The following is a 13,108-nucleotide window of genomic DNA, read 5'->3' as shown; positions in this document are numbered from 1 at the left end:
TAATATATAATATATAATATATAATATATAATATATAATATTATTCCTGCCTTGCAGGGGGTTGGGCTAGATGACCCACGGTGCCCCTTCCATCTAGGATCCTGAGATTCTCCCATTCTCCTTCCGCTCATTCCTGGGAGGGGCAGGGCAGAAACCGCTCTCTCCCTGGAGACTCTTGAGCCAAGAGGCAGGTAAACAGCCAAGCCCTTCTGCTCCTTTCTTTGTCTTGGCTCGGATCCTGCCTCTCTCGGCTGGGACCCCCGCCCTCCCCGGTCTGCCCCGGCCGCGGGGACCCAGCCGTCCTGACCTGCAGGTGTTGTCGATGCGCACGCCGTGCTTGGTCTCGGTGGGCTTCTTGCCCACCTGGATGTTGAAGCCGGTGTCGAAGAGGAGCACGAAGGAGATGGCGCCCGACTCGGGCTTCAGGTAGAGCAGGAAGGAGTCTTTCACCACCAGCCACCTGGAAAGGGGTCCCAGAGGTGTAAAGGGGGAGGAGAGAGAGAAGCCCCCACTCCTCTCCCCACAGCAGCACCCTTGGGAGACTCACCTCTTCGACCAGCGGTAGCAGAACTGATGGCGCCCCGCGCAGTTGAGGCCCTGCAAGCGGTGGCCCCCAGACCGCTTCAGGATCATGCCCTCCCTGGAGAAAGAGAGGGAGAGGACACAGCAAGAGTTAAGGAGCCGGCGTTTGTCCACAGACAGATTTCCAGGTCAGGTGACCAGCATGACCAAACCACTACTGGCACACGGAGGACCGTGGCGAGTGCCAGAGCGCATGGAAACACTGTTTACCTTCCCGCTGCAGTGGCACCTATTTATCTACTTGCGCTGGTGTGCTTTCGAACTGCTAGGTTGGCAGGAGCAGGGGCTGAGCGACAGGAGCCTACTGTGTCGCAGGAATTCAAACTGCCGACCTTCTGATCAGCAAGTCCAAGAGGCTCAGTGGTTTAGACCAGGGTCAGCAAACGTTTTCAGCAGGGGGCCGGTCTACTATCCCTGAGACTTTGTCGGGGGCCGGACTATATTTTTTTGGGGGGGGGGAAATGACCGAATTCCTATGCCCAACAAATAACCCAGAGATGCATTTGAAATAAACGACATATTCTGCTCATGTAAAAACACACTGATTCCCAGACCGTCCGCAGGCTGGATTTAGAAAGCGATTGGGCCAGATCCAGCCCATGGGCCTTAGTTTGCCTACCCATGGTTTAGACCACAGCGCCACCCATTCACAAACAGCTGGGCTGAATGCCAGAGGAGCCCCCAAACCTCTCCCCTGCCAGGGGTCCTTGCAGACACCGGAGGAAAGCTCTCTGCCCCCTTGCAGGATCATGCCCAGGGGGCAGGCAGCAACACACCCAGACCCATAACCAGGACCCCACTTCACTCACAGGCCTTTCGCTCCCAGGTCCGGAATGAAGGAGAGCGAACTCACATCCAGGAACTCTGCCTGCCCAGGAGAAGGAAATTGGAAAAAGCATCCATCAGCGCCAGGAATCGCATTGCGGGGGGGGTGGGGTGGGCTGGATGACCTGCCGGGTCCCTTCCGCCCGCGCATTTCTAGGAAGAAGGCGACTGGCGTATCGGGCGAATGCGCAGCTCTGGGAGGCGAGCAGAGGGAAAGGGAGAGCCCAGGGGAAGGGCCCCCTCTGCCCCCAAGAGAAAACAGGGCACCCTCCCTCCTGGCACAGGCAGGGGGCAGAGAAAAGGGTCATCACCATGGCATGGTAGTCGCGGTAGACGCTCATCTCCAGCAAAGTGTTGAGGTAATTCTCCAGCTGCTTCTGAAAGGGACAAGCGAGAAGAGACATTGCCTTGGGTTGTTTGGGATATCGCAACCCCAGCTCACCCCCTTTGCAGCCACGGCGACGCTTTCCTCCTCTTCCTTCCCGCTGTTTGCAAACTAAGGGCTTTGGAGTTAATTGGAAAGCGCTCAAGCGTATTGAAGGGCGTTGTGCGGCGACTCCTGGAGCTGGCCAGCAGGTGGCGCTGCTGCTTTGCTTTCCTGCTCCACCGAACACACTTCTTTCTCTCTGCTCCTCCTTCGATATGATACAATACTCTTTATTGTCATTGTCCCATACAGAACGAAATTGAAAAAAATCTACATCAGACATTCAAAACCAACAAGCCTGCTATACCAGCCATCCCAGCCTGGTTAGCCCCCTAAAATCTCTGATACCCCATAATTAAATACAATATACTCCCATAGAGACTACCTTAAAGGTAAAAGGTAAAGGGACCCCTGACCATCAGGTCCAGTCGTGGCTGACTCTGGGGTTGCGGCGCTCATCTCGCTTTATTGGCCGAGGGAGCCGGCGTTCAGCTTCCGGGTCATGTGGCCAGCAGGACTAAGCCGCTTCTGGCAAACCAGAGCAGCGCACGGAAATGCCATTTACCTTCCCGCTGGAGTGGTGCCTATTTATCTACTTGCACTTGGACATGCTTTTGAACTGATAGGTTGGCAGGAGCAGGGACCGAGTAACGGGAGCTCACCCCGTTGCGGGGATTCGAACCACTGACCTTCTGATCGGCAAGTCCTAGGCTCTGTGGTTTAACCCACAGCGCCACCCGCGTCCAGAGACTACCTTACACTGTGTTTAAAACCAGAATTGCATTTGGGTAGAAACTGTTTCTCAGGCGGCTAGTCCTAGTCTCAATAACCCTGGACCTTCTTCCAGAAGGCAGAAGCTGAAAGAGATCATTTCCGGGGTGCGCGCTATCCTGCAGCTTTCTTGTGACACCTGGAAGCGTAGATTTGATCCAAGGTGGGAAGAGTGCACTCAATTATTCTCTCCGCAGTCTTGACAACCCTGGACAGCATTGGTTTTTTCCCTGGCCTTGCAGCTCCCAAACCACACACACAGACCATACGTTAATACACTCTCAACAGTACAATGGTAAAATGCCATCAACAGGTCCTTTGAGAGACTGTGCTCTCTTCATCAGGTCTTTGCTGTTTTCTCCCCAGGTTAGGTCATCTCTCTACTCCATTCCCAGAAATCGAAACACTGGGACCTGTTCCACGCACGTCCCCTCAATAATAAGTGGCTGAATATTCAATTTACATTTCCTAAAATCCACAATAATCTCACAATTATCTCAACTTCCTTCCTATAGGCCACCTCCCTTCTCCAGCCCCACATGCACACAGACCCACGGCGTGGCCACAAACCTGCTTGCTGGAGGGGCGCCGGGAGACCTCCCCGCCGTGGGGCAGAGAGGGCAACCCCAGGACGGTTCCATCGGACCGAGAACCCAGGGCGGCAAACCTGGGCGAGAGAGAGAGAGAGAGAGAGAGGAGACAAATGATGCTCTAGAACATTGGCTGGATGAGGCCAGGATCCTGTTCTCAAAGGGGTCAACTAAGCGCCTATTGTGGGAAACCGGTAATCAGGATTCGAACACAAGAGCTGCTCTCCAGAAGCTGGGATTCAGCAACGTTTGCTGCTGGGGCAGAGCGTAGCCCCGGGGGCTGGCACCCTCTTCTTCTTCTTCTCCTCCTCCTCCTCCTCCTCCCGGAATCTGCCTCAAATCTTGGAAGCCATCCGAGTTGGAGGTTTCCTGTGGCAGGGAGTTCCACAGTCTAACGCAGCTCAACCTCCTCAGCTGCCTGACGAAGGACTCTGGGGCTGCCGGAGGGATGTGGCCACTGCTCAGCATCCCCTCGGTTCTCCTTGGAAGAAGGAAAGCCCCACTGGCAAGGGGGAATTTTGCTTATCGTAGAATAACAATAATAATTTATTATTTATACCCCGCCCATCTGGCTGGGTTTCCCCAGCCACTCTGGGCAGCTTCCAACTGAATATTAAAAACAGTACAGCATCAGACATTAAAAACTTCCCTAAACAGGGCCGCCTTCAGTTGTCTTTTAAAAGTTAATAATAATAATAATGATAATGATAATAATAATAGAAAGGACGTCCAGTCCTTTTTGAAAGCCATCCTGTTTGAGGGCCAACTCTGCCTCCTGCACTACTTCCTTCCTTCCTTCCTTCCTTCCTTCCTTTCTGTTATGTTTGCACTTTGGTTTGCAAATTAATAGCAGTAATAAACATTTATGCGTGCAATTAAACAACCACAAGTGTGGAATCCACCGCAGGTTAAAACCGTTCTGACACGCCCGTCACCCGAGACAAATCCTGGGCTCGAGTTTCTCACATCCTTCTCCTGCAACGGAATATCTTTGCTGAAAAAACACCTGTGACCTGGCTTCTCAGCTTGGGCTACTGGGAAAGATCACTAGGCTACCAAGTCCAGCCACAACAGACTTGGACACACAAAGAGAGACAGCAGATCCACTAAGAGATGGACAAAGCCTCTTACCAACGGTGGTTCCTGGACAGGGAAAGCTTGGTTCCTAAAATCTAAGAATTGTAGAGTTGGAAGGGACCCAAGGGTCATCTAGTCCAACCCCCTGAAATGCGTCGGTGACTTCAAGGCTGCACTACTGCAATGCACTCTCTGTGGGGCTTCCCTCGCTCTTGCTGACCCCACCGGTCAGAATCGGCACTATATAAATTCAATAAATAAATAAATATACAGGCGCCACGCAAGACCCGTTCCGCCTTTCTAAGAACTTGTGTGGCAGCGCCTGACCTTTGGAACTCCCTGCCACTTGAGGCCCAGCCCTGTTCTGTTTCCCCCCGCGCCTGCTAAAAACATCCCTTGTTGACACATAGCCTGCCCAGACACGCAGGCTGCCAGGGTACATTTTAATCTGCTTTTTCCTTTATTGCTGATTTTATCTTTTGAATGCTGCTGTTACTGATAACATTATCGTTTTGTAAACTGTTCTGATGGTTTTTTTGGGGGGGAACAAGCGAGCGAGTGAGCGCAGTGTGTGATTTATGGAAGAAATAGATAAATAAAATTAAAAACCCCTCGACTGTGCAGGTTCTCTCCTCACCGTGTCAGAGGCAGGAAACTCATCAGGATCCGGTGCCTCATGAGATCTCGGTGTAATTCCTGGAAGTGCTTGAATTTCTTCTTCATCGTCCAGGTGAACTCGCCGTGCGTCAGGCGCAAGGAGTACACAGTGTTTGGCCGCACCTGCCCAGGTGAGAGAAGGCAGAAGGAAAAACACAATCACGGAACTGAGACATTGCACAAAATAAATGAAATATCATGAAAATCCCTGAAACAAAGAAGGAATCAACTAGAAATATTACCTTGTGGAAATCAACTAAATCATAAAAATCAAAAAGCTTACGGGGAAAAATTAGAAAAACCAAAAACAGAACAAAGCCTTAACGGGACGCCGCCTACAAACCTCGTTTCACCTGACCCCCCCTGACCTTCTGCCCCCCACAGGAGACATCTCCGCAGTTTCCTCAGAAGGAAATAGAAAAATCATAAACTTTAAAATTCAAACAAGGGTAGAACCCTAAAAATTCTGACGTATTATGATCCTAGCTCGACCAAGGTAAAGCAAAGTTTTCAAACTTGCTATTTAGGTTTCCAAACCTTTTTTTGTAAATTCAGTATTAGAAACTGTACTTTCGAGTCCTCAGTCCTTTATTACTGCGCTTTGCTTTGTGCAATTTTTCAGGAGAGAGAAGCCGGCCGCTGAAATCACCACAATGAGCCCTTTGTGGGGGCAGACAAACTCTCCTCTCCCCCCCAACCCTGCACTGAAGAGGGTTGGACTAGATGGCCGCTGGAGGGGCCCTTCCAACTCTGCACTTATATGATTCCACCGGGAATGGGGGCAATTGTGATATGAAGGTCCCCCTTTGCAGCGTGGCTGTGCATCTGATATCAGGTGAGAAGATTGGGAAAGGTTATGGAAAACTGATTTAAAATTTACAGATTGTTCTTTGCTGAAAGAAAATTATATGGAGATGATGTATAGATGGTATATGACTCCAGTGCAGTTAGGAAAAATGTATAAAACCAGTTCAAATATGTGTTGGAAGTGTAAGGAAAAGGAGGGGACATTCTACCCTATGTGGTGGGAATGGAATGAAATTAAAAAGTTTGGGGAAATGATATACAATGAATTGAAGAAAATGCTCCACCTAACATTTGTTAAGAAACCTGAAGCATTTTTGTTAGGGATCGTAGGAAAAGACCTGCCAAGGAAACTGAAAAATATCTTCATTTATGTGACAACGGTGGCGAGAGTCTTAATAGCACAAGGATGGAAGAACGAGGAAACACCGACTAAAGAATCATGGCAAGAGAAATGGATGGACTATGCAGAACTGGCAAAATTGAGACATAAACTACGGGACAAGGATAACTGCGATTTTAAAGATGAATGGGAACCTTTTACAAAGTATTTAAAGAAACAACAAAGTGAACTGGACTCCGTGGCAGGTTTTGACTAAACACTCACAAACTCTTTATCGACAATAATCAGTCAGATAAATTAAGGATCTGTACAGTTTTGTAACATGCAGAGAATAGCAGTTGTAGAGAAAACAGAGGTTGGAACTGAGGGAAGTCGGGGGGGAGGGGAGGGGGGTTATTTTATGGGGGGAATGGGGGGGGATCAAAGATGATATGTTTTAAGATAATATGTTTTGTTTAAATTCTTAATAATTTTTTTTTTTTTAAAGGAAAAAGAACAGACTGGAAGAAAATGTTTAAAATGACATTTGTAAAAAACAACAACACCATAAGCAACAAAGAAAGATGTTAAGTGACTAAGTTAATTTTATGAGAAAATTGGTTTTGGGAAACTGTTACAATGACATACACTGAAATTCAGCCGGGGGATTTGAGGAAGTCACTTAACAATGTTACCAAGATTGGATCAAGCACAGTTAAGATGTATGTTTGTTTCTTTGTTTAAAAATTTTGGAAAATCAATAAAAAAAAATTGAAAGGGAAAAAAGAGAGAGAGATGGATGGCTGCTGTAAGGTTACGGAGGAATTGCGAAAGGCCAGAGAGGATGCCTTGGCCAACGGGCTCAGGGCACCTTGAGAAAAGCGGATATTGAGCTGCAAGACTTCTTATGAAATCAGGAGATTATAGTCTTCAGGGGAGGGACGCAGAAAAGACCAAAGAGTAAAAAGGAGAAGACAAAATGCAAAAGAAAACAGCAATTCTCTCTCACGAACCATCGCCCAATGAAGCTGAACAGCGGGGGATTCGTGACATGCAAAAATAAAACCCTTCTCCTGGATAACCTGTGGAACTCCCTGCCACAGGAGGCCAACTTGGGGAGCTTGAGAAATGGATGGAGGAGGAAAGGGCTCTCCACTGACGGAGGCAGCGGTGCTTCTGAATGCCGGGTTGCAGGAAACCACGGAAAGGGAGAACATTCCTCTCGCACTCGGGTCCCGGGATGGCAATCTGGCTGGTCCCGTGGGAAGAGGAGGCGGCTGGACTAGGGGGGCCCCCTATTGCCCTCATGCAGCAGCCTGGCTCTCCTGGGGGCTTCGCCGGGGGCAAAAAACTGGCTAGCCCACCCCCCAACTATGGCCCTTGGGACCCTTCCCGTTTGCCCTCCCCTTTCCACGCCTCCCACCCAATTCCGAGACATTCTGTGTTCGGAAACCAAAAACAGGTGGCGATGGCGGGGTTGGACTAAATGACCTTTGGAGGGCCCCTCTGGCGCCACGATTCTACGAAAAACCAAGCTTGAAGGCGTATCTTGCTGGATCCCACCAAGGAGGCGAACCTGCAAGGGGGACACAAGCCCCATAGCCGCTCTCCCTTCCTGCAACAGGTCAGATCTGCATGGAGCAGAAAGGGGGCTTCCTTCTCATCCGCCCCCCCACCCCTAAAAAGGTTCGGTTTCTTTTTCCTCTTCCCCTTGCAATCCCCTTTATTTCGTGGTGCATTCAGAGCTGGCCGGTTTGTTGTCTGCAAAACAAGCTGCTGCCTCTGCTCAGTGTCACGAGGAGCCGGAAAAGGAGGAAGAGGAAGAGAAGGAAGAAGAAGAGGTTTTAAATTGAGTGTTTTTAAATTTGTTGTTAGCTGCCCTAAGCCTGGTTTTCTAAACCAGGAAGGGCGGGGTATAAATAAATTATTATTATTATTATTATTATTATTATTATTATTAGAGGCCTCCCTCTCCCTCCTCAAAGGGGACCCAGCAGCCTGGCGGAGAGGCAGAGCCTGCTTGCAAAGGGCACCCGCGGAACTCCCTGCCACTTGAGGAGCTGGAGAGCAGCTTGAGCTCCGGAAGGGAGAAACAACAGCAATCGATATCGGGGCTTAGATAATTCAAACATATGTGATATGAGACAGCTAAGAAAAAAGGAAGAAACAAAGAAACATCAGGAAAGGGTGGATGGGAAGTCCAGAAGAAACTATGTATACAGTATATATTATATACTGTAATATAATCTCTCAAATGTGTTAATCGCCAATGGATACCAGCAAAACAGGGTTACGAAGCTAATCCAAAAAGAAACACCCCCCAAAAACCAAGACACAGAAGAAAACAATGGCATGGCCCTCCTTCCTTATATCAAGGGCACTACAGATAAAATTAGCAAAATCCTCCATAAACACAATATCAAAACAGCCTTTTGCACCAACCAAAAAATAGCCAATATCCTCAGAAACCCCAAAGATAAAATCCAGTTGGAAAACCAAGGGGTCTATGAAATACCCTGCAAAGTCTGCCCAGCCACGTACATTGGACAAACAAACAGACGAATAAATGCACGTATCGCAGAACACAAGAATGCCGTCAAAAAAGAAGAAAAAACTTCCTCTCTTTTCCAACACATGAAAGAAACAGGACACGAAATTAATTTTGCAGATTCCAAATTGCTCTTTAACATGGAACATCACCACAAGAGAATAATCATGGAAGCCATCGAGATAGAGAAACACCCTCACAACATGAACAAGCGTGACGACACGTCCCGCCTGCCAGACATCTGGAAATTAGCCCTCCCCACAAAAACCGACACCAGAACCAGAGGCACACAGAACACCATCACCAATCAACCACACCAGACCCAAACCCAGACCCTCTCCACAGATAAATTACAGACACCATCCAGTAGCCAAACCATAGTGGCACCTCCGGATGCTACACCCCCCTGCAATCCCTACACAGATCTGACTGGCACAGGGCACAAAACCACAGCTCGCCCCTATACACGAAGCCAAGCCAAAGCACAACTAAGTGCAGTACAGCCATCTTCTCAGAAAAACTCTTCACAAGTTCAAGAGGTCAAGACACGAAAGCTTTAGCAACTAATCCACTCTTAATGACCCTCCTAAGTGGTACTCAGAATATCACTCAAGAAATCACTCAAGATATCCCTCAAGTAATTAAGGAACAAAAGAAGAAAAGTCACACTATCCTGGGAACTTCCTCTCTGCCCAGAATACACCACACCCCCTCAACAGTATTTATAGGAACTCAAACACTGAGATCCTGCTCTGTTCCAGTAACAAGAAGCCGTAAGCACCAGCCTGAAGATGACGAGTGAGACCTCGTCGAAACGTCGCCTAGACACCCCAACTCTTACACGGGAAGACACCCGAAGACACCAAAACCTGTATATATATATATGTATATATAAAACCCTGTGTATGTGTGTGTGTGTATAAATTTATTTATTTATACCCCGCCCTCCCCAGCCAAGACCAGGCTCAGGGCGGCTATCACCAGGTATAGAAACAATTGATTGAAATACAACTTAAAAACAGGATTAAAATACAACATTAAAATGCAGCCTCATTTTAGTAGATACGATGACAAACACAATAAAAATCACATTTAAAAAACAATAATGGGAGAAGCAACGGCTTGTGGCAGCGGGAGCAGAAGGGGAGGCATTGGGGGAAAGGTCTGGGTGCAGGATCAGTCCAGAGATCTGGGCAGAGCGCCCCACAATGGCCCAGATCCACGGCAGGCAAAGGATTTTGAGACGGTAGGTTTTTGGGGGAGGGAATCTGCATGGCTGTTTGGCTGAGAGACAACCGATTTGCAAGAATCAGAAGAGCCTTGCAGGGTCTGGCCCCGTGGCCCCTCTTGGCCAGCACTCTCACGGGGGCCAGCCAAGGGCCCATGGTGGGGAACCAGCAAGCAGACGTGGGGTTTCCAGAAACTGGCGTTGAGAAGCATCTCTGCCTCCAGTGGGAGAGAGTTCCACAGTCTAACTCTGCACCGAAGAAGCCCTTTACTTTCTCTCTCTGCCCCAAATCCTCCAACATTCAGCTGAGTCTCTCGGTCTTGACCGATTAAGAAATCTGTGCAGCGCTTTCGGTTTAGTTGAGAAACAGCTTGTCAACAAAAGCCACACCTCATTTGCGTAACGGACGTGGAGGGGGAACCTATTTGCATACTATTTGCATACTGTTGCCAGACAAGAGGAGATGCCCACGGCTCAGCCTGGCAGAGGCAAATTCGGCCCTCCAGATGTTTTGGGACTACAAATCCCATCATCCCTGACCGCTAGACCTGTTAGCTAGGGACGATGGGAGTTGTAGTCCCAAAACATCTGGAGGGCCGAGTTTTCCTATGCCAGGCTCAGCCGCACAAGACCTGCTTTGGAAACATAGCATTGTGCAGTTGGCAGGGACCCCCAGAGGTCATCCATACCAACCCCCTGCAACGAAGGAATCTCAGCTAAAGCACCCATGACCGAGGGTCACCCCATCTCTGCTTAAAAACCTCCAAGGAAGGGGAGTCTGCCACCACCGTTTACACGGAGGGGAGTGTAATTTGAGGACCTGGGAGAGACCCGGGTTCAGATCCCGCGACTTGAGCACAAAGCTCTCACTGGACTCAGCTCTCAGCCTGGCCCACCTCGCAGGGTTGTTGCTGGCATTCCTTGAGGACTAGGACCTTGGAGTGAGGACCCACCGGGTGTGAGTTTGGGGGCCAGTCCCTGCCTCTCAGCCTAAGCTAATTGGGAGTTAAAGCGCTCACGGATTCATAAAAAGGATTGGTGGGGGTGGAGCAACAGTGTGGGGTAGTGGTTAGAGTGTGGGACGAGTTCCTGGGAGAGAACAGGGTTCGAATCCCTGCACTCAGCCACGAAGCCTCCTGGGTCCCTCAGCCTGGACCACCTCACAGGGTTGTTGCAGCGATTAAACGAGGAATGGGGAATTAAACTGGCTATAGACCACCATGAGATCCTGGTAGGAAAATTTGGGATTATCAATGCAATAAGCAAGCAAAGAGAGAAAATAAGGCCACCTGGCCAACTCCTGGCTCTGTGGCCAGGGAGCATTTCACAGAACTGTATAAATGTAGAGTTGGACCAGGGACCCCAAGGGGTCATCCATACCAACCCGCTGCAGTTCGGGAATCCTGTTTGCGCCTGAATCCTGTTCACGGGTTTCCCGCTGAGGCACCTGTGAGGACAGGGGGCGGGGCTAGCTGGGCCCCCCTTGGGCCTGATCCTGCTGCTGCTGCTCTCTCAGTGATTGAGAAAGGTCTGGTTTTTTTGCTAACTGGATTTGCAAAGAGAGCTCCTTCCCTCCCTCTCCGGATTCTCTTTGTCTCTTTGTAACCTGAGACTCGGAGGACACCAAAGCCCCGCTCTGACTTGCCTGCTCAGGGCTGCAGGATCCTCCCCGGAGCAGAACCGGGAGGGCGAGGAGAGGCAGCGGCGCCCCCCCCTTCCAAAAAACCCAAAGGTTGCCCGGCTGGCAAAGCCCTGTACCTACTGTCCTGTTTTTCATTTCCACGGGAAAAAATTAAAATAAAAGTTATATGCAACTTTGCAGCGGATGCGCTGAATGAGGAAGTCCAGCTTGCCTTCGGAAAATAATATATATCATTTGACTCTGTGGATTTAATTGCTGTGATTCCCGCATCGCTTGGGGGGCGGGATAGATGAGCCTTGGGTGCCCCTTCGATTTCCGCCACCGCCCCCCTTCTCCCTTAGGCGCCCCCTTACCTTGGAACCGCTGGCATATCTCTCTGCGCTCTCCACGCGCGCAGTGACGGGGACGCCCCTAAGAAAAAGGGGTCCCTGAGACCGGAGGGGCTTCCGCTCGTAGATGGCCAGGAAGGGGCTGAGGTCACCTGGGGAGAGAGGGAGGCAGGACCGGTTAGGGGGACCCCAAACTCCTGCCCCTAATCAACCCACAACCTACAAAAAGTGGGGCGTCCCTGCACCGACTGACCTGGCGCCTCGTCCCGGCGGAGACCATCTCTCTCGTCCTCCGCTTCCAGGTCCGAGTCGTCCAGGGTCTCCCCGCCGGGGTGGGGTCTCTCCAAGCTCAGCATGGGGCCGTCCTGCTGGGGTGCGGGAGGAGGAGGAGGAGCAAAAAGAACCCAGGAGTCCGAGCCCTCATGCCAGGCTCCAAAACCTTCGGCACAGGAAATTCTTTCTCTCTCTTTCCCCGATTCCGCTGGAAATTTTTACGCGCAGGCAGCAGCCGGTCTCTCCAGGCAGCCAGTTCCTGCCCCACCCTGCCTGGTCCGCCTGACTCACGCTCCGGGAAAGGGGGGGCATCCCTCCCTCCCTCCCACCCCCCCGCTGGTCCCAGGCGGGTCTGGATGCCGGACAGACGTGTTGGGCAGGAAGCGCAGGCTGGCCTCGCCCAGGGCGTCCGAGGATCCCCGCGGGGCGAGGCCAAAGGGGTTCCCCATCTCTTCGTCCAGCCTCCTGCCCCCCCCCCCCAGCGGCTAAATGTCCCCAAGGACTTAGAGAGCGAGGTAAACTGCCTCTGCGCCAGGAGGCTCGATTAAGGACGGCAGGAGGGTGGGCAACAGATGTGGGACATAATGTTGGAAGATTGGGAAAGACTGCGGAAGAAAGGGTTCAAGTTCACTGCATGTACGGTTTTAAAGGAAAATATGATGAAAACAATGTATAGGTGGGACGCGGGTGGTGCTGTGGGTTAAACCACAGAGCCTAGGGCTTGCTGATCAGAAGGTCGGCGGTTCAAATCCCTGTGACGGGGTGAGCTCCCGTTGCTCGGTCCCTGCTCCTGCCAACCTAGCAGTTCAAAAGCACGTCAAAGTGCAAGTAGATAAATAGGTACCACTCCGCTGGGAAGGTAAACGGCGTTTCCGTGCGCTGCTCTGGTTCGCCAGAAGCGGCTTAGTCATTCTGGCCACATGACCCGGAAGCTGTACGCCGGCTCCCTCGGCCAATAAAGCAAGATGAGCGCCGCAACCCCAGAGTCGGCCACGACTGGACCTAATGGTCAGGGGTCCCTTTACCTTTACTA

At 50.6% G+C, this 13,108-nt stretch overlaps 1 protein-coding gene across 2 annotated transcripts in view; it reads right to left on the bottom strand.

Annotated features, from left to right (window-relative positions):
- The window catches only part of PLD2 (phospholipase D2), a 37,750-nt gene that overhangs the window by 20,021 nt on the left and 4,621 nt on the right, over positions 1 to 13,108 (bottom strand). Inside the window, exons 2-9 of one of the 2 annotated variants that reach the window (XM_083472532.1) lie at positions 12,056 to 12,170; positions 11,827 to 11,954; positions 4,910 to 5,052; positions 3,176 to 3,272; positions 1,719 to 1,784; positions 1,392 to 1,450; positions 548 to 640; positions 308 to 460 (exon numbers count right to left, since the gene is read on the bottom strand). In XM_083472532.1, the coding sequence (XP_083328658.1) occupies positions 308 to 460; positions 548 to 640; positions 1,392 to 1,450; positions 1,719 to 1,784; positions 3,176 to 3,272; positions 4,910 to 5,052; positions 11,827 to 11,954; positions 12,056 to 12,170 (854 nt within the window). The remainder of the gene's footprint in view (positions 1 to 307; positions 461 to 547; positions 641 to 1,391; positions 1,451 to 1,718; positions 1,785 to 3,175; positions 3,273 to 4,909; positions 5,053 to 11,826; positions 11,955 to 12,055; positions 12,171 to 13,108) is intronic. The other variant, XM_083472533.1, reaches the window with a different exon arrangement.

This window comes from Podarcis liolepis (assembly GCF_965112155.1).
Source record: "Podarcis liolepis genome assembly, chromosome: 13".
Lineage (NCBI taxonomy): Eukaryota > Metazoa > Chordata > Lepidosauria > Squamata > Lacertidae > Podarcis > Podarcis liolepis.
The sequence above is the reverse complement of the archived record's forward strand: the minus strand, read 5'-3'. Positions and strand labels throughout refer to the sequence as shown.